General features: G+C 42.8%; 1 protein-coding gene and 1 long non-coding RNA gene across 8 annotated transcripts in view; one reads left to right on the top strand and one right to left on the bottom strand.

The window, feature by feature from the left end:
- Positions 1-183, bottom strand: part of LOC147022779 (uncharacterized) — a 36,854-nt gene extending 36,671 nt beyond the window's left edge. For 5 of the 6 annotated variants that reach the window (XR_015059904.1, XR_015059903.1, XR_015059906.1 and 2 more), the window contains exon 1: positions 42-183. This is a non-coding gene — a long non-coding RNA (uncharacterized LOC147022779). The remainder of the gene's footprint in view (positions 1-41) is intronic. The other variant, XR_015059910.1, reaches the window with a different exon arrangement.
- BCL11A (BCL11 transcription factor A) overlaps positions 1-23,055 on the top strand; it is a 395,854-nt gene that overhangs the window by 104,702 nt on the left and 268,097 nt on the right. The window contains exons 1-2 of one of the 2 annotated variants that reach the window (XM_085887577.1): positions 450-692; positions 21,829-22,206. In XM_085887577.1, the coding sequence (XP_085743703.1) occupies positions 638-692; positions 21,829-22,206 (433 nt within the window). In that variant the 5' untranslated portion in view covers positions 450-637. Of the gene's footprint in view, positions 1-449; positions 693-21,828; positions 22,207-23,055 lie in introns of those variants that run through there. The other variant, XM_085887578.1, reaches the window with a different exon arrangement.

Genomic DNA, 23,055 nt, shown 5'->3' with positions numbered 1-23,055 from the left:
CAAACGACGTGATTCATTAACATAAAAGTACCTATATTTACCTTTAAATTGGACTTTGCTCGTCCACCGTTCGATATTTCATCGGAGCAGCTGCTGTCGATGCCGCAGATCAATGGTGCTGCGCTCGGCGGGACCGCGCGCTCTGCTTCGTGGATTCGCGCGAACCCCTCCCCTCACTGCCAACCTCCCCCCTCAACACCCCCCTACCCCTACCGACACCCCCCTCCCTTCCAGCCCTCCTCTCCATCACCGGCCGTCGGCTTTACGGGCAACGCGGGTTGTGCGTACACGGGCGGCGCTTAGCGGAGCCGCCGCCGATGGTCCGCTCGTGTGCGGCGCTCGCCGCTGCGGGCTGACGTCCAAGTTCGAGGGAGGGGGAGGGACCGAGGGGAGGAGAGGGGAGGGGAGCAGGCGCACGTCGTGTACTTGAACTTGGAGGTTGCAGCCCCCTCGCGCGACGCGCTCCACGCCGTTGCTATCCCACAATCCGTCTCCCTTGCCTCCCCCCCAACCCCCCGCCCGCCATCTTTGTATTATTTCCGATTTATTTTATGTCGCGCGCGGCCATTGAGGAGCTGATTTGCTCCGGACCGGCCTCGCGCCACCGCCGAATGTGACGGGGCCGGGCGCGCGCACCATGTCTCGCCGCAAGCAGGGCAAGCCGCAGCACCTGAGCAAGCGGGACCTCTCGCGTAAGTCCTGCGGTCCGTCTTACGCTTCTTTGGTTCGCCTCCTCCATCCTTATCTCGCTCTGTTCTCTGCTCGAATTTACGGCTCACTTTTTGAAAAAAAAAAATCCCGGCGAGAAGGAGCGAGCGGCAGCAGGGGGGGGGCGTCGGGGAGCGGAGGAGGAGGAGGGGGGGGCAAACCGCAGAAAGATGCCTCATTCCGCTCACTCCTTGTTTTGGCCGCCGGTACTTTCTTGGACTCAGAGCGTCTCCGGAGTCGGCGTCTTTGCAAAGCATTGCTCGGCAAGAGCCCGAGGCGAGTGCGGGGCTCCGGGCGGCGAGCGGGGTCCGTTTGGGCAGGTGTCGGTCGGGCGGGCGACGCGGAGGCGATGCAATCCCTGATGCGCTCCCCGTGCGCTGCGCGCGCTGCCCCTCATTTCCCTGGACTGTCAGCGCGCTCCGTGCGCTCTTCCCAACATCCATTCCCTCACTTATCGTGCCTGAAGAGTCGAAACCCGTCCAGTGCTGTGTGTGTGTGTGTGTGTGTGTGTGTGTGTGTGTGTGTGTGTGTGTGTGTGTGTGTGTGTGTGTGTGTGTGTGTGTGTGTGTGTGTGTGTGTGTGTTTTGCATGGAAAATGCGTGCGTCAACCGTGCTTGTTGCACGCACCGCGGTTACCCCAACTCGTGAAACTAACAGTACATTTCATGATTAACCGTATCAAGTCGGAATCCCCCAACCTCCCCTTCCTTCTCCCCCCCCTCACTTCCCCCCACCCCCCCCCCCCACAAACGGCGCTTCAAAAGCATCAAACGGCCCGAGTCGGACATAGTGGGGAGAACGAGCACCATTCATTCATCATCACGTCGATGGTTATTCCTTTACTTTCATATTGACAGCTGTGTACAAGATAGATGTCGGTGTTCGTGCGGAACGTCTGAAGGCTGAATGAATTATGGGTTCGCAAACTGAGTGTTAATTTGATCTTTAACGAGCAGATTCCAAACTCGAGGAGTGCTGCACAATGGTGAGCTGAGAGCGCCGGAGGTGCCTTCGGGGCACGCATACTTGGCAGCAAGAGCACCATCACATATATTGACACGTACAAACACACAGATTCTGGTGCACACGGATATTGTCTGTTACATTCGTACGTGCGGACCGACACGTTGCATCACGCACGGATAGAATACCATAGCGCACGCGCGTGCACGCACACATGATGGAATGCACGAACGGATTCCATCACGCACGAACATACCTCGTACATCATCCTGACACATGTGGACCTGTTTACATGACACACAAACGAACAGATTCTAACTCGTGCAAACACATTCCATCACACACTAACATGACCCCGGTGTAAGTGCACACATTGGAGCACACCTCAACAGATTTTAGCACACACAAACACAAACACACACACACACACACAAACAGATGACATTCCAAACGGGTAGAGCATCTCTCGTTACACCTCGCCATTGTAAGTTGTAAGGACCAGAAGATGTATGACAAGCTTGTGGGCACGTCGGGAGAGCCAAGCGAATGGTCTTGGGCATCGCGAGATGTCCCCCCTGTCCCCCCAATCGATGCCCGATGCGTCGGACAACGAGGCGTCCGACGTGTGCTCGTCAAAGGATCGATTCATTGATTTAACATGCAGTCGGACCAAACGATAAGTTCGTGTGTATCGTCTCGTGCATCAGGTATGTCGAGAAGGACGAGTCATTCTGTAGACCGACACGGCCCGATGGTTCATACCTGTCGAGATAGTGGAGACAACCAGGTAGGAAGTGTTTAAATGGAAGTGACTAGTGGCAATTCGATTGTGTTGAGCACAGTGCGAGGCCGGGCACTGTCAGGTGCGTCAAATACTCCAGATCCATATGTACAGTACTATAGAGGAATCGGTACCATATATACCATTGAGTGGTTTATAGGAATCTGAAAAGTGTGCTCACGGTGGACCCCCCCTCCCCCCACCACCTGTGCGTGCACGTCTCGTCTGACTGCATCCCCCCAGGTAAAGGTACTCCCTGCATCCTCTCTCTCCACCGCGTGAACACGGCACCGTACATCGAATGCGCGCAGTTAAAAGAGTGTGAGCTTTACTATAGGGGGATGCATATATCGATCAGCTTCGTCGATATCCGTGTCCAACATCGATAACAATGCACGTAATCATGTCATCCTGAACTTTGTGCACACCTGTGCGCGCTTCGCGCACGACGCTCCTCGCGCCATCAAACTCGCAGGTGTGCTTGTTTTGTTGCGCTTTTGCAGTACGTGCCGGTATTAAAGGAACCCAGCGATTTAAAGGTACGATTTATAGAATCGCACATTGGAATCGCCACCACCCCCCCCCGCCCCCCAATCTGATTAATCACAAGTTAATCAGAAGGCTGCGAGGATTTACGTGCTCAGTCCGGAGAAGCGTGCGTCGATCACCCTCCAGGAAGCTGCACGGTGCACGACACAGTTCGTTAGCATTTTAAAAGCACGGTTACACAGCTTGTAAACCGTACTGGGGTGGGGGAGAGAGATGTTGCCTATCGTGCATGGGTTTCAAATGTTCGTCGACGTGAACCCAGCCGAGGTATCATTAGTCGGGGTTTTTATATATGGGAGCTTTCACTTCATGCTCGATGGGTCTCCTCGACCCGCACCGCTTGTTTCTTCTCTTCAAGCTCGTGCTTTTACCGTCTGATTGATTCGTCCGTCTCGATGTTACACTCATGTGAAGCGCAATAAACGACGCGGGGACGACGTCTCCCCCCCCCCCACCACCACCACAACCCCCTACCCCGACCCCCACAATCCCATCCACCGCTCCCGTTTCTTGAACACTCCTGCTTGCATCCTGGATCCTTAACATATGGATCATTTACCTGTCGTAGGTGAACTCTTTGGAATCTCGAGGTGCATCAGATAAAGCAAATTCATACATATTCATGTACATAGACACTCACCACCCCACCCCCCCCCCCCGTACGTGATGAGACGCGTGTTCACGAAATCAAGTGTGAAATATGTACGGCGACGGACACGCGCGCACGGCGCTCGAGACGCTCGTCGTGCATGTGCGTAAAAGTGCCCCGCCGTGCACCGGGGATTCGCCTCCTTTCCGTGTACTCGGCACTTTTGGGGCAACGTTGCGTTCATTGCGTTCAACGGCTTCAAACGCACCTAATGAAATGCAATTACTGAGCGTACTTTCGATACAAAATAAACCTGTAGGACACGATTGTGCAAAATGAATCAGAAATCGTGTCCGCCGCCCTCCTCGTAATTGCAATTTCTTGCTGACTCAAGGGGAGTGGCGGCACGAACCCAATCTTAACAGTGATCCGGGGCTCGTGCAACTTTCCATCGGTGTTTATGTTTGCCGAATATGCACGACGTACATGAACGCAATAACCAGCAGCATCATATAAACGCGATTGGATTCTGCTGTGGGCGCTGAGGTTGCGTGCGATTGTTTGCGATAATCTCTGCAACAGAGAAAAACGAGACTCTCACCTTCGCTGGACAATCCGAACGGTCGGTTCGTTTTTTTTTGTTCTTTTTCACAAAGGTATGCCAGCTGCCTTGGGAAACTGAAGTGAAGCTGACGTTTCGGCTGTTCGCCCTTCCTCGATGCTCCGAACGAAGGGTGAATGTTCGAAACGTCAGCGTTGCTTTGCTTCCCACTGCGGTGAACATGCCGTACCTTTATCAACCCTCAACTGAGCGTAAAAAAATATACCTGTCTGATCTCTGGAACCGCTTACAAATCATTCCGGACCACCACCACCCTCTGCCCCAACCTTGATCACCCCCCTCCCAAATTCTTCTTCTTTTGACCGCTGCCATTGCTAATAGTGTAACCGCGGTCAATGAACTTCCAGATTATGTGCACGACATCATGTCCAAGTGGTTCATGCGACTTCCAACTTAACTCGGACGACGCACGGAGAAGCCAGGAAATGTTGTGCCGCACGGACGTGTACATCCCTGATTAATTGATTTGCTGTCTTTCGTCATTGTAATTTATTTTTTTTTTTTTGGAAAAATTGCGACCTTGTTAATGTCGGGAAGTATTCCTGATGTCCTTTTTCTTTTGCTGATACATATTTCATTTTAATTGATGTAATGTTCCACTTCACTGGCAGTGAATTCCTCTTTTCATTCTCAAACTCGCTTTGCTACATCGTGGGAATATATATATATATATATATATATATATATATATATATATATATATATATATATATATATATATATATATATATATAATATATACCTCATGCAAGAGTAATACATTTCCGAATCGTTCACATGATGTATGATTTGACATCTGAAGGTGTTGTTCAACCATGCAGGGAGTTGAAATCTTGTAATAAATAAAGACACTCCAAGTTTCCTATCTGGCACTTAGAGCAATTTATCTTGGCTACTTACACGTCTGAAAGACACTGTGTTGCTTATGATCACCTGCCTTGTTGCACATGTATCATGGACTCGATCGCAAAGCAAACAAGCTCACGTGCAGGTAGACAGGTCTGCTAACCGAATTACACCCATCTCACAGTCCTGAGACGACACCACAGTGACTTGATTTCCATGACGGAAACACCCCCAGGGACAACACTTGCGACTCTGACTCGATATGTTGTGGGCCCATTCACGGGGACAGTGAGGATGACCCCCTTCATTGCACAGGTGTTATGTGAGCTAAGTTCAACAAGTGCGCCAGGTTTCCTGTCGGTCCCGAAATATATATATATATATATATATATATATATATATATATATATATATATTATATATATATATATATATATATATATATATATATATATATATATATATATATATATATTATATATATCCTCTTCTTCAACTGCCACGATTATTCCCACGTTCTTGTTTGTTTGGCCAGGTGAAGATTGGCCCAAGCCTTTCACGAACCGGTTGGCCAGGCCTGACATTCGACTAAGATTGGAGCAGGAATCTTTAAATTGTTTATTGCTCGCCTACTCTTCACAAAGGACACCGTGTGATCTTCAAAATCCAGCAACTAATACGAGCAGATGGGACACCCAGTTTAACATCCATCCGATGAATGAGAATCACCCTACCTGCGAAACAACCGGATGATATTTTATAGCTGTGTCGGGATTCGAACCAGGATAGTTTGCTTAGAGGCAGGTCCACGTACCTCTCGGCTGCCCTGACAGCCCTATAGAAACATATATACATTCATATATATATATATATACATTCATATATATATATATATATATTTTATTTCTTGTAACGTATTCCACAAGTTATAGGATTAGAAATTTGATGTGCCTCGCCATGTATCCAGTCCCCTTATACCCTCATTGGCCACCTCCTTGGTTTGCAACTTGGGAGGTGAGTGCCAGCACCCCATTAAGCAAGCTTTCAGCACTCGGTCCCAATAATGCACGACATCCAATGTATATATATATATATATATATATATATATATATATATATATATATATATATATATATATATAATTTTATCAACCTTTGTAGTGGCTGTGGCTCTCGCAGTATAGATTATTGTACACGCGTTACCTTCAATACAAGGACGTAATGACATAATAGATGAATTAACTCAGACATATGGGATTAAAACCGAGTGAGGTTACTTCGCTCTCAAGAGTTGACCACCTATTAATTTACCTGAAATTGAACCAAATGAAGTGCTTCTTTCATATTATATTTCCATCAGTTCATGTTTTAGTGTTGACGTGCACCTTTGGCTTCCACCTTTGTGAAGGATGAGCTGGTTTGTAAGAGACATCATTCGCCTGCAGCCAGTACTTTGTTGAACAAGTTTATCGGTGCATTTTCCCTGTTCGGTAATTTTTATCAAATAATAAAGGTTGGAAATTGAAATTTTCGAATTCGTCCCCTGTAGGGCCAAAGTAATAGTCAATGAATGTAGGCCACGTAAGTATAGAAAGCGCTAACAATTAGAAATAGACCTTGAAATGAAAGAGAAATGCCTCTCTAGCCTTTTGCGTGTTGATTAGGGTAATGTTGCTGGGATTACTGGATGCCTGCCATAATGGTTTCACACACAAGGTGTACATGCACGCACCTGTACACTATCACTCTTTACAAGGCATTTCTGTTTCTTTTATAATCTTACATTTACAGGTGTTTTCTCTTTAACCTCGCTGTTATTTCATGTTGTTGTTGTTGTTGTTGTTATTGTTATGCCCTTTCTGGGGTTTTTTTTTGGTCTGTGCATTTGGAGTTAATCACAATTCATCCTTTTTCTTTCTTAATTATATTCTAATATACAAGTAGAATGAAGAATTGTATTAAAGGCATATTGTGATTTAGCAGGGCTGGCTTTGAAGGGGAGGAGTGCTGGGGGTTATGCTCGAGTTTGAAGGAAAAGGGTGCTGGGGATAATGCTTGAGTTTGAAGCGGAGGGGTGCGGGGGATGTGGAGTGCATACATGTAATGTACAAGTCACGTGGCACAGAAACATGTCATACATGCCATTTACAAGTTGTGTAGCATAGAAACATCTCATGTACAACAAATTGCGTGGTATGGAAACACGTCATACATGCCATTTATAACAAGTCATGTGGCATAGAAACTCATCATACATGTCATGTACAACAAGTCGTGTGGCATGGAAACACGTCATACATGTCATTTACAACGTGCCACCTCTTCTGGATATGATTTTGAACAATTTCCCTGACAATATCTGCTGTTCTTCCTTCGCTCCAATCGGTTCGTCTGACCAGGTGCTTGTCAAAGTGGATATCTCTCTGGCTGTTATTAGAGAACCACCTCAATGCCGTCGAGTGTGGCATTTCACTCAGGCCGACTGGCAGGGTCTTCAAGCAGCCATCAAACTTCTAGACTGGTCTCCCATCTCTACTTCCTCCGACATCAACTCGTCCTGGGAATTCTTTCCTCGAAACTTGCTCTCCCTCATTCACAGATTTATCCCATGTCATCTTCAGTTGTCATACCCTTCCTCCCACTCATGGTACAGGGAAACTTGTGACGAGGCAGTTGAGCTGAAACAACTTGCTTTCGCCTCATGGAAGGCTAATCCAACTGAAGGCAATCTCAGTTCCTTCCACAAAGGTTGCAACAAGTGTGTCTACCCTCAGGAGAGCCAGAAAACAACATCTTTCTTATCTGAAGTCTGAACTCTCAAACCTCTCTCCCTCCTCCAAATCGTGGTGGCATCGAGTTAAGTCTGTTTCTGGTGTATGTTCCCCCTCCATCTCCTCCCTTCCCTCAAATGGCCAAATAGCTGATACTACACGTGAAAAGGCTGAATGCCTAAACTCTGTGTTTGATTCTCAATCTGTATCAAACACATCACTTTCTGCACCCAACTTACCCAGTCGCACCCAGATGTCCCTGGACTCTGTGTCCTTTTCTCCTCACAAGGTGGAGAGCTTGCTGTCAAACCTCGACTCAGATTCTGCAACCGGTCCAGACGGCATCAGTCCACGTGTCCTAAAAACCTGCTCTTCTGCTCTTGCTCACCCTCTCTCCATTCTATTCACCCTCTCAATTGCTCAAGGTCATCTGCCATCTGCTTGGAAATTAGCAAGCATTACTGCCCTGCCCAAAAAAGGTGAAAAAACAGATCCCTGCAACTACAGACCAATCAGCCTTCACACAATCATCAGCAAGGTTATGGAATCCATCATCGCTTCAGACATTAAATCCTTCCTCTTCTCCAATGGCCTGATTTCCGATCATCAATTTGGATTCAGAGCAGGTCACTCTACCCTGGATAAGCTGCTTCTGCTCTCCTAACAATAGATAGAGGTCCTCAATTCTATACAATAAATCAGAGCCATATCCCTAGGCATATCACGTGCCTTCGATACGGTCTGGCACCCTGCCCTGCTCACCAAACTCTTTTTCCTTTGGAATCCAAGGACATCTCCACTCATGGCTTGCAGACTTCCTCTCCTTTCGCAGCCAATGTGTGGCCCTTTATGGAGTTCTCTCATCTCCTCTTCCTATCCAGGCTGGAGTTCCTCAAGGCAGTGTTCTGTGCCCTGTTATGTTCTTTTTCTGGTTGACATCAATGATCTCTCTGACTGGAAAATCCTCGTTATCTCTTTGCTGATGACTCCATCCTCTGCTTTACCATTTCTCATTCCTCAGATTGTCAAGCAGCAGCCTCCTCACTCTCTGCCCCCCCTTCTACTTTCTCAACAATCCTCTTTAAGAAAAAAATTCATTCAAGCTTCTGGATCTCACTACCTGCCATAATGTTTCCTGTGAAAGCCACATTTCCAAGCTGGTCTCCAAAGCCTGTAGCTGACTGGGTATCCTCCGTTGTGCAAAGTCCTTCCTTGGCGCACCTGAGCACGTGACCACATATAAAGCTTTTTGCCACAGCCCAATGGAGCACTGCTCTCCCCTCTGGGCTGGTGCTCCCACCTCTCTCCTTTCTCAGCTTCACATTGTGGAAATCAAGGCATTTAGGATCATTGGTATCTCCCGTGATGAGGCTGAGTTAATGCATCTCTCACTCTCTCACTACAGGCAGGTCGGTGGTCTCTCTGTCTTCTACTGTCTCCTCTCCAGCCTTGCCCCCCTGCTCTGTCTGAGATATGTCCCCCCTCCCCCCCATATTTACCCAGGGTGCTCAAGATCTGCCAGCAATCCCCTTTTGGTAGTAAAACTACCAAAATCAAGAATCACTGCTCACCTTCACTCTTTCATTCTTCTTGTTTCCTGCCTTTGTAATAAACTCCCACACTCTCTTAAATCCCACTCTTCCCTCCAGGTCTTCAAAACAGCTGTTCACCACCACCTCTTATCTTCCACCATTCAAAATCACTGTTTCTTCTACCCCTGTTAATCTACCCCGAACTCACCTCCTTCAAATTCCTTGCTCTCCTTCCTGAAAGTCCCAGTTGTGTAAGTACCTGAAAGTCCCTGTGTTGTGTACCCTTCCCCATCCCTCTCCCTTCTACAGATCTCCTCACCTCTCTGTTCCACACTGTGTTATTTCCTTCCCTCTCCCACCCCATTGCCTCCTGCTTCCCTTGTTGTGCATTTCTGTGAGTAAGCTCTCATATGAGCATCGACAGTGTATACAAAAAAAAGAAAAGTTATGTGGCATAGAAACATGTCATACGTGTCATGTACACCAAGTCACATGGCATAGAAACATGTCATTTACACCAATTCGTGTGGCATAGAAACATGTCATACATGTCATTTACAACAACTCGTGTGACATAGAAACACATAAGACATGTCATTTACAAGTCACGTGGCATAGAAACACGTCAAACGTCATTTACAAGTCACGTGGCATAGAAACACATCATACATGTCATTTACAACAACTCGTGTGGCATAGAAACACATTATACATGTCATTTACAACAACTCGTGTGGCATAGAAACACATCATACATGTCATTTACAACAACTCGTGTGGCATACAAACACATTATACATGTCATTTACAACAACTCGTGTGGCATAGAAACATGTCATACATGTCCTTTACAACAACTCGTGTGGCATAGAAACACATTATACATGTCATTTACAAGTCACGTGGCATAGAAACACATCATACATGTCATTTACAACAACTCGTGTGGCATAGAAACACATTATACATGTCATTTACAACGACTCGTGTGGCATAGAAACACATTATACATGTCATTTACAACAAATTGTGTGGCATAGAAACACATTATACATGTCATTTACAAGTCACGTGGCACAGAAACACATCATATATGTAATTTACAAGAACTCGTGTGGCATAGAAACACATTATACATGTCATTTACAACAACTCGTGTGGCATAGAAACACATTATGCATGTCCTTCACAACAAATCGTGTGGCATAGAAACACATCATACATGTCATTTACAACAACTCGTTTGGCATAGAAACGCATCATACATGTCATTTACAACAACTCGTGTGGCATAGAAACACATCATACATGTCATTTACAACAACTCGTGTGGCATAGAAACATCATACATGTCATTTACAACAACTCGTGTGGCATAGAAACATGTCATACATGTCATTTACAAGTTACGTGGCAGAGAAACACATCATGCATGTCATTTACAACAACTCGTGTGGCATAGAAACACATTTTACATGTCATTTACAACAACTTGTGTGGCATAGAAACACATCATACATGTCATTTACAACAACTCGTGTGGCATAGAAACACATCATACAAGTCACGTGGCATCGAAACACATCATGCATGTCATTTACAACAACTCGTGTGACATAGAAACACATTATACATGTCCTTTACAACAACTCGTGTGGCATAGAAACACATCATGCATGTCCTTTACAACAACTCGTGTGGCATAGAAACACATTGTACATGTCCTTTACAACAACTCGTGTGGCATAGAAACACATCATACATGTCATTTACAACAGCTCGCGTGGCATAGAAACACATCATACATGTCATTTACAACAGCTCGTGTGGCATGGAAACACATCATGCATGTCATTTACAACAACTCGTGTGGCATAGAAACACATGATACATGTCATTTTCAACAACTCGTGTGGCATAGAAACACATTTTACATGTCATTTACAATAAGTCACATGGCATAGAAACACATCATGCATGTCATTTACAATAGCTCGTGTGGCATGGAAACACATCATGCATGTCATTTACAACAATTCGTGTGGCATAGGAACATGTCATACATGTCGTTTACAACAAATCCTGTGGCATAGAAACATGTCATACATGTCATTTACAACAATTCGTGTGGCATAGGAACATGTCATACATGTCATTTAAAACAATTTGTGTGGCATAGAAACATGTCATACATGTCGTTTACAAGTCACATGGCAGAGAAACGAGACATACCTGTCATTTACAAGTTATGTGACATAGAAACACATCATACATGTCATTTACAGCTCGTGTGGCATAGGAACATGTCATACTTGTAATTTACAACAATTCGTGTGGCATAGGAACATGCCATACATGTCATTTACAAGTCACATGGCATAGAAACATGACATACCTGTCATTTACAACAAGTTATGTGACATAGAAACATGTCATACATGTCCTTTACAAGTCACATGGCATAGAAACATGTCATACATGTCCTTTACAAGTCAAATGGCATAGAAACATGTCATACATGTCATTTACAACTCGTGTGGCATAGGAACATGTCATACATGTAATTTACAACAATTCGTGTGGCATAGGAACATGTCATACATGTAATTTACAACAATTCGTGTGGCATATGAACATGTCATACATGTAATTTACAACAATTCGTGTGGCATAGGAACACATCATGCATGTCATTTACAACATCTCATGTGGCATAGAAACACATCATGCATGTCATTTACAACAACTCGTGTGGCATAGAAACACATTATACATGTCATTTACAACAACTCATGTGGCATAGAAACATGTCATACACGTCCTTTACAAGTCACATGGCATAGAAACATGGCATACATGTCCTTTACAAGTCACATGGCATAGAAACATGTCATACATGTCATTTACAAGTCACATGGCACAGAAACATGTCATACATGTCCTTTACAAGTCACATGGCACAGAAACATGTCATACATGTCCTTTACAAGTCACATGGCATAGAAACACATCATACATGTCATTTACAACAACTCGTGTGGCATAGAAACGCATCATGCATGTCATTACACCAACTCGTGTGGCATAGAAACATGTCATACATGTCCTTTACAAGTCACATGGCATAGAAACATGGCATACATGTCGTTTACAAGCCACATGGCATAGAAACATGTCATTTACAAGTCACATGGCATAGAAACATGTCATACATGTCATTTACAAGTCACATGTCATAGAAACATGTCATACATGTCCTTTACAAGTCACATGGCATAGAAACACATCATACATGTCATTTACAACAACTCGTGTGGCATAGAAACACATTATACATGTCATTTACAACAAGTCACAAGGCATAGAAACACATCATATATGTCCTTTACAACAACTCGTGTGGCATAGAAACACATTATACATGTCATTTACAACATCTCGTGTGGCATAGAAACACATCATACATGTCATTTACAACAACTCGTGTGGCATAGAAACACATCATACAAGTCACGTGGCATCGATACACATCATGCATGTCATTTACAACAACTCGTCTGACATAGAAACACATTATACATGTCCTTTACAACAACTCGTGTGGCATAGAAACACATCATGCATGTCCTTTACAACAACTCGTGTGGCATAGAAACACATTGTACATGTCCTTTACAACAACTCATGTGGCATAGAAACACATCATAAATGTCATTTACAACAGCTCGCGTGGCATCGAAACACATTATACATGTCATTTACAACAGCTCGTGTGGCATAGAAACACATTATACATGTCATTTACAACAGCTCATGTGGCATGGAAACACATCATGCATGTCATTTACAACAACTCGTGTGGCATAGAAACACATTATACATGTCATTTTCAACAACTCGTGTGGCATAGAAACACATTTTACATGTCATTTACAAGTCACATGGCATAGAAACACATCATGCATGTCCTTTATAACAACTCGTGTGGCATAGGAACACATCATGCATGTCCTTTACAACAACTCGTGTGGCATAGGAACACATCATGCTTGTCCTTTACAACTCGTGTGGCATAGAAACACATTATACATGTCATTTACAAGTCACATGGCATAGAAACATGTAATTCATAACAAGTCACGTGGCATAGAAACACATCATACATGTCATTTACAACTCGTGTGGCAAAGGAACATGTCATACATGTCATTTACAACAATTCGTGTGGCATAGGAACATGTCATACATGTCGTTTACAACAATTCCTGTGGCATAGAAACATGTCATACATGTCATTTACAACAATTCGTGTGGCATAGGAACATGTCATACATGTCGTTTACAAGTCACATGGCAGAGAAACAAGACATACCTGTCATTTACAAGTTATGACATAGAAACACATCATACATGTCATTTACAACTCGTGTGGCATAGGAACATGTCATACATGTAATTTACAACAATTTGTGTGGCATAGGAACATGTCATACATGTCATTTACAAGTCACATGGCATAGAAACATGACATACCTGTCATTTACAACAAGTTATGTGACATAGAAACATGTCATACATGTCCTTTACAAGTCACATGGCATAGCAACATGTCATACATGTCCTTTACAAGTCACATGGCATAGAAACATGTCATACATGTCATTTACAACTTGTGTGGCATAGGAACATGTCATACATGTAATTTACAACAATTCGTGTGGCATAGGAACATGTCATACATGTAATTTACAACAATTCGTGTGGCATAGGAACACATCATGCATGTCATTTACAACATCTCATGTGGCATAGAAACACATCATGCATGTCATTTACAACAACTCATGTGGCATAGAAACATGTCATACGCGTCCTTTACAAGTCACATGGCATAGAAACATGGCATACATGTCCTTTACAAGTCACATGGCATAGAAACATGTCATACATGTCATGTACAAGTCACATGGCACAGAAACATGTCATACATGTCCTTTACAAGTCACATGGCATAGAAACACATCATACATGTCATTTACAACAACTCGTGTGGCATAGAAACGCATCATGCATGTCATTACAACTCGTGTGGCATAGAAACGCATCATGCATGTCATTACAACTCGTGTGGCATAGAAACACATTATACATGTCATTTACACCAACTCGTGTGGCATAGAAACATGTCATACATGTCCTTTACAAGTCACATGGCATAGAAACATGGCATACATGTCGTTTACAAGTCACATGGCATTGAAACATGTCATTTACAAGTCACATGGCATAGAAACATGTCATACATGTCCTTTACAAGTCACATGGCACAGAAACATGTCATACATGTCATTTACAAGTCACATGGCACAGAAACATGTCATACATGTCCTTTACAAGTCACATGGGATAGAAACACATCATACATGTCATTTACAACAACTCGTGTGGCATAGAAACACATTATACATGTCATTTACAACAAGTCACAAGGCATAGAAACACATCATATATGTCGTTTACAACAACTCGTGTGGCATAGAAACACATTATACATGTCATTTACAACATCTCGTGTGGCATAGAAACACATTATACATGTCATTTACAACAACTCTTGTGGCATAGAAACATGTCATACATGTCCTTTACAAGTCACATGGCATAGAAACATGGCATACATGTCATTTACAAGTCACATGGCATATAAACATGTCATACATGTCCTTTACAAGTCACATGGCATAGAAACATGTCATACATGTCCTTTACAAGTCACATGGCATATAAGCATGTCATACATGTCCTTTACAAGTCACATGGCATAGAAACATGTCATACATGTCCTTTACAAGTCACATGGCATAGAAACATGTCATACATGTCCTTTACAAGTCACATGGCATAGAAACATGTCATACATGTCATGCATGTCATTTACAAGTCACATGGCATAGAAACATGTCATACATGTCATTTGCAAGTCTCATGGCATAGAAACATGACAGACCTGTCATTTACAACAAGTTATGTGACATAGAAACATGTCATACATGTCCTTTACAAGTCACATGGCATAGAAACATGTTATACATGTCCTTTACAAGTCACATGGCATAGAAACATGTCATACATGTCCTTTACAACTCCCATGGCATAGGAACATGTCATTTACAACTTGTGTGGCATAGGAACATGTCATACATGTCATTTACAACTCGTGTGGCATAGGAGCACGTCATACATGTAATTTACAACAATTCGTGTGGCATAGAAACACATCATGCATGTCATTTACAACATCTCGTGTGGCATAGAAACACATCATGCATGTCATTTACAACTCACGTGGCATAGAAACACATTATACATGTCATTTACAACAAGTCACATGGCATAGAAACACATCATGCATGTCCTTTACAACAACTCGTGTGGCATAGAAACGCATAATACATGTCATTTACAACAAGTCACATGGCATAGAAACACATCATGCATGTCCTTTACAACATCTCGTGTGGAATAGAAACACATTATACATGTCCTTTACAACATCTCGTGTGGAATAGAAACACATTATACATGTCATTTACAACAACTCGTGTGGCATAGAAACTTGTCATACATGTCCTTTACAAGTCACATGGCATAGAAACATGTCATGCATGTCCTTTCCAAGTCACATGGCATAGAAACATGTCATACATCTCCTTTACAAATCACATGGCATAGAAACATGTCATGCATGTCCTTTACAAGTAACATGGCATAGAAACATGTCATACATGTCCTTTACAAATCACATGGCATAGAAACATGTCATACATGTCATTTACAAGTCACATGGCATAGAAACATGTCATACATGTCATTTACAAGTCACATGGCATATAAACATGACATACCTGTCATTTACAAGTTATGTGACATAGAAACATGTCATACATGTCCATTACAAGTCACATGGCATAGAAACATGTCATTTACAAGTCACATGGCATAAAAACATGTCATACATGTCATTTACAAGTCACATGGCATAGAAACATGTCATACATGTCATTTACAAGTCACATGGCATAGAAACATGTCATGCATGTCATTTACAAGTCACATGGCATAGAAACATGACATACCTGTCATTTACAACAAGTTATGTGACATAGAAACATGTCATACATGTCCTTTACAAGTCACATGGCATAGAAACATGTCATACATGTCCTTTACAAGTCCCATGGCATAGGAACATGTCATATCTGTGATTTACAACTTGTGTGGCATAGGAACATGTCATACATATCATTTACAACTCGTCTGGCATAGGAGCACGTCATATATGTAATTTACAACAATTTGTGTGGCATCGAAACACATCATGCATGTCCTTTACAACAACTCGTGTGGCATAGAAACCCATTATACATGTCATTTACAACATCTCGTGTGGCATAGAAACACATTATACATGTCATTTACAACATCTCGTGTGGCATAGAAACACATTATACATGTCATTTACAACAACTCGTGTGGCATAGAAACATGTCATACATGTCCTTTACAAGTCACATGGCATAGAAACATGTCATACATGTCCTTTACAAGTCACATGGCATAGAAACATGTCATACATGTCATTTACAAGTCACATGGCATAGAAACATGTCATACATGTCACATGGCATATAAACATGACATACCTGTCATTTACAAGTTATGTGACATAGAAACATGTCATACATGTCCTTTACAAGTCACATGGCATAGAAACACATCATACATGTCATTTACAACAACTCGTGTGGCATAGAAACGCATCATGCATGTCATTACACCAACTCGTGTGGCATAGAAACATGTCATACATGTCATTTACAAGTCACATGGCACAGAAACATGTCATACATGTCCTTTACAAGTCACATGGCATAGAAACACATCATACATGTCATTTACAACAACTCGTGTGGCATAGAAACACATTATACATGTCATTTACAACAAGTCACAAGGCATAGAAACACATCATACATGTCCTTTACAACAACTCGTGTGGCATAGAAACACATTATACATGTCATTTACAACATCTCGTGTGGCATAGAAACACATTATACATGTCATTTACAACAACTTGTGTGGCATAGAAGCATGTCATACTTGTCCTTTACAAGTCACATGGCATAGAAACATGACATACCTGTCATTTACAACAAGTTATGTGACATAGAAACATGTCATACATGTCCTTTACAAGTCACATGGCATGTAAAGGACATGTATGACATGTTTCTAAGTCACATGGCATAGAAACATGTCATTCATGTCCTTTACAAGTCCCATGGCATAGGAACATGTCATATCTGTCATTTACAACTTGTGTGGCATAGGAACATGTCATACATATCATTTACAACTCGTGTGGCATAGGAGCACGTCATACATGTCATTTACAACATCTCGTGTGGCATAGAAACACATTATACATGTCATTTACAACAACTCGTGTGGCATAGAAACATGTCATACTTGTCCTTTACAAGTCACATGGCATAGAAACATGACATACCTGTCATTTACAACAAGTTATGTGACATAGAAACATGTCATACATGTCATTTACAAGTCACATGGCACAGAAACATGTCATACATGTCCTTTACAAGTCACATGGCATAGAAACACATCATGCATGTCATTTACAATAACTCGCGTGGCATAGAAACACATTATACATGTCATTTACAACAAGTCACATGGCATAGAAACACATCATGCATGTCCTTTACAACAACTCGTGTGGCATAGAAACACATTATACATGTCATTTACAACATCTCGTGTGGCATAGAAACACATTATACGTGTCATTTACAACATCTCGTGTGGCATAGAAACACATTATACGTGTCATTTACAACAACTCGTGTGGCATAGAAACATGTCATACATGTCTTTTACAAGTCACATGGCATAGAAACATGTCATACATGTCCTTTACAAGTCACATGGCATAGAAACATGTCATACATGTCATTTACAAGTCACATGGCATAGAAACATGTCATACATGTCACATGGCATATAAACATGACATACCTGTCATTTACAACAAGTTATGTGACATAGAAACATGTCATACATGTCCTTTACAAGTCACATGGCATAGAAACATGTCATACATGTCATTTACAAGTCACATGGCATAGAAACATGTCATACATGTCATTTACAAGTCACATGGCATAGAAACATGTCATACATGTCCTTTACAAGTCACATGGCATAGAAACATGTCATACATGTCATTTACAAGTCACATGGCATAGAAACATGTCATACATGTCACATGGCATATAAATATGACATACCTGTCATTTACAACAAGTTATGTGACATAGAAACATGTCATACATGTCCTTTACAAGTCACATGGCATAGAAACATGTCATACATGTCATTTACAAGTCACATGGCATAGAAACATGTCATACATGTCATTTACAAGTCCCATGGCATAGAAACATGTCATACATGTCATGCATGTCCTTTACAAGTCGTATGGCATAGAAACATGTCATACATGTCCTTTACAAGTTTTGTGGCATACAAACACATATGCTTGGTGTTGGCTTAATGGTTAGGGTGGTGGGGTTGTGATCCTCGGATCCTGAGTTCAAATCCCACTCAGCTGTTGAATTAATTGCAGGTGGGGTTGACTCTGGCTGTCATCCTTCTGAGATCGGCAAAATGAGTGCCAGCATGCTGGTATCCTGTGTCGGAGTGGCGACCCGTCCAGGATTGTGTCCAATAGCCAAGGAGACTGCTTAAGCAGCACCAACGCTCTGCCCAGAGTATGGTCCCAATTTATGGATGGATAGAAACACATCATGCATGTCATGTACACCAAGTGGTGTGGCATGGAATCATGTCTTTATAGTCTTCCGACATGTGCATGCTGTATTGTGTGGAACAGATATTGCACACAATCCCAAGAGATGTATTTTCGGTTGGCCGATTTATTGCTCCCAATCGAAGCACATATCTTGTGATGCAGGATCCCATGTTCAAATCTCAGACAATATGTTACTTTTATTATTTACTCCTTCTGTCTTCTTCCCACATGCAGTTTATATGTTCAAGCTACTTCACGAGCATTAGATCAATCTCAGGAAGAAAACAAGGCATCTTTATGTTCATGTTCATCTTTATGTTCTACATAGTATGTTGGCCAGTGTCTGCCCACCTTGCACCCAATTGTATCAACGAAACATGTTTTGTGTCATGTGGGACAAAATTCGACATTGTACTGCACACCACTTACAGAATGCTGACATGTCATGTCACGTGTTTTGTGTCGTGGGAAAATCGCACATGTTCTTTTCCACCACGACTTGTCCACATCTTTGGCTCATGGGTGAACTCTGGCCACCGTGTAAAGGTAGAGTGGGTGGATTTTGGCTTCCTGAGGGCTCAGGAAACAGAAAGGGTGTTTCAAAAGTTTTTCAGACTTTGTAATCTGTCTTCTGTTGAGAAAAAGGTGTGCAAAACCCCAAAAGTTGTTCCTTGTACAACATGTTGTTTATATATATATATATATATATATATATATATATATATATATATATATATATATATATATATATATATATATATATATATATATATATATATATATATATATATATGCCCACCTTTAGAGTTTATTCTCACCTTGCTAAGATTCATGTTCGGATTACGGAGAGAGATTTTTCTATCCTTTTAAACTATCCTATTTCGAAAGCAAACTGCCACAGCACACCTGGTTAGAACCCGGTTTTACACCGACTTCAACTTCCACATCAACATGCAAACAATTTACCTCCTTCATTGCCATGAGTTCCAAAGTCGTTCAACAGTTCATATAATCGAGTTGTAGCTTATTTACAGGATTTTAATGAACATTGGCAAACTTGCAGATGTTTTTGTTTATTGTGGTGAAAGACAAACAACTCTGCAAAGCAGCCAACACTCGACGGGATGTTTTGTCTATTTGTCCAATTCTTGTGCGGTGTAAGAATACTGACATCAGGCATTGTCATATGGATTGAAGCAAAGCTATTAGACTCACAACCGCTAACCATGCAATCCATTCTTAACTTTCTTTTTAAATCAACAAATTCCAGGCTCAAAGAAGAATGAGGTCGCATTAGGTCGAATGAACGAATGTGGGGCAGTGGGACAAGACTTGGATGCAACAATCAATGGGATGAGCAATGCCGGAGGGGGGGGGGAGAGAACAGAGGAGGAAACATACCAGCATTGCAATTACCTGCATGGGGAAAGGTAGGGCAGGGTTGATGTGGGTCGTAAATGAGTATGGGTCGGGATAGAGGATGACCTGAAGTAGTGGTGCACTGCCAAGTTGAATCCCTGGAGGGTGAGCCTGAATTCTCGGAGTCTCACGAAGGGTTGCCGGAACTTCCCAACCGATTGTTTAACTTCAGGATTTCGTGTAAAATGAATGACTTTTGAAATATTATGGCAATAAAAGGATAATTTATGTAGGTGTTAGCGAATTGGCTCCCAAAAATCAACCTTTCATCAATTTGAATCGATCGATGCGCAAACGAACAGTTTTTTGTTTTTTTTAATGACGCTTTTAGAAAGATGCAAATCCTGCAGGGGCAGAGAAGAAATTGGTAGAGAAAGGGAGCAAGTGAAAATAATACGTGAGGTATATAGAGTGTCAGTTTTCTTTGAGATGTGGTAACAAACTCTTTATTTTCTCAAATCCAAGTCGTGACGCAGTTGATGCCATCGGGTCATTTCCGAGGCAATAGGACGTTTCGATGATCTTGTACGATACATCATATTGTTCTCGTGGGAACTTGTTTGTGAAGACACTCAGGTGGGCTATGAATCAGTGCTGAGAATGAGAAAAGAATAAAACATAGCGGAGCTTGCAATCGAAAAGCCTACAGGGGACACCGCAGCAATAATGCTGCTCAGGTTTGTTGTGTGCATGCGGTAGTCCCTTTCTTTTGCACGTTGTCAGCCTTTGGTGAGGCCCGTGCTATTATTTTATTATTACCTGGAGCAAGTCAAACATTTCTTGGGTGTTGTTCCATTTCAGCAAAGAAGGCTTTTTCATGTTCTCCTGCAAGGTCTCAGAGACCCGAATCCATTTTTTGGTTAAGAAGTTCATTGTGGACCTTGAGTATATTCTGGGACAATGAAGCCTTGAGCCACTGAACATGGTATCTTGATTTGACAAAACCAGTTCATTTGGCTTCCTTCAGACTCTGAACAACACAGAATCTAGGATTTGGAATTATAGGTGGAATGTCAGTTACAGGTGGAAAAAAAATTCTTAAATTCCGACATGCTGTTTTCTCTGCCATGCTTTGATAAGTGGACTAAGCACCCTCAAAACTCCAAGTAATCGACATAAGTTCACCATTTTGTGTGACATGTTTCCACAGCTGAACCCGAGAGGGTGGAAACCCTGCTTGGTGAAGATGAGGATGAGGACGATGAAGAGGAGGAAGAGGCTGGAGGAAGCGAGGTAGCACTTCCAGAAACGGGCGTCTCTGCTGACCAAGACCTCTTGACGTGTGGACAATGTCAGCTGACCTTCCCACTTGCCGACATCCTGCTCTTCATCCAGCACAAGCGCAAAGGTTGTAATGGTGGAATCTGCACCGGCAAGGCTTTTGAAGGATCTCCACCATCGCCCCGCTGTGAGCCTGAGGTTCCTGCACCACCTGTGGATATCGGCGTGCAGGTTCCTGCTGACGAGCATGAAGCATTGCTTGGAGCGGCACGAGAGGCTTGTCACAAGCGCGAGCATGGCGCGGCCGGTGGGTAGCATGCGGCGCGGGACTAGGTCCACCAGCGGGCATGGCTCAGTTGGTTGTTTGGTGAGTTGTTTGCAGGGTTCAGTGATTGATTGGCTTGATGGTCAATTGGTTGTTTGCATGATTGTAAGGCCCGTCCTTATCGCAGAACATGCTTTCCACCGGATAACTCCTGGAGTTCGGTGACACAAAGCAAGTGAACAAGAGATTGCGTTTGCAGGCATTAATAGTGACATAAGGGAACAGTTAGGAGGCGAGGATGAGGTGGAGGTGAGAATGAGATACAGTGTCAAAGGAAATGAGTGATAAATCCCTGAAGTTGAACGTGGAACAGAGAAGCATGTGGTGGAGATGGAACCATGAGCTTTTGGTGTGCAAGTTCTTCGCTTATTACCTGTGCTCTGAAACCTTCCTCGAGCTTTCAAGCATGAATGAATGCATGAATATGATTTCCTGTAGTTATCTATCATCAAAACCCGTGTTGGGTGATCTGGGTATAGCAGAGACAAACACAGTTTTCTAATCACACTACTGTCACGGCCTGTGAGACAGCATAAAGGTTTGCCGTTGCTCGCCAAGATGCTTTCGTAGCCTCGTTTGCTTGTTTTTCTTCTTTGTCAGGCCGGACATGTAAGCCAAGAGCTCTTTGCTTTTTTTTTTTCTGATTATGCACAAAAAGGCTTCTCGTGCCTCTAATTGCATTCACTTGTGAGGATGTTTACTCTGCAAGGAATTGCTAGCTCAAATGAGTTGGCAGTGATTTGAAGGACCGGGTGAGTACTTTCTTGTTGAAATGTCGTAAGCAAAGACAGCCAGACAGACGGTCATACTGAAAGCATTCCATTTGCTCTG

Source organism: Eptatretus burgeri, chromosome 7 (genome assembly GCF_056783735.1).
Source record: "Eptatretus burgeri isolate ZD-2024b chromosome 7, Ebu_testis_v1, whole genome shotgun sequence".
Lineage (NCBI taxonomy): Eukaryota > Metazoa > Chordata > Myxini > Myxiniformes > Myxinidae > Eptatretus > Eptatretus burgeri.
Note: the sequence above shows the minus strand (reverse complement) of the source record. Positions and strands in the feature narration are given on the sequence as shown.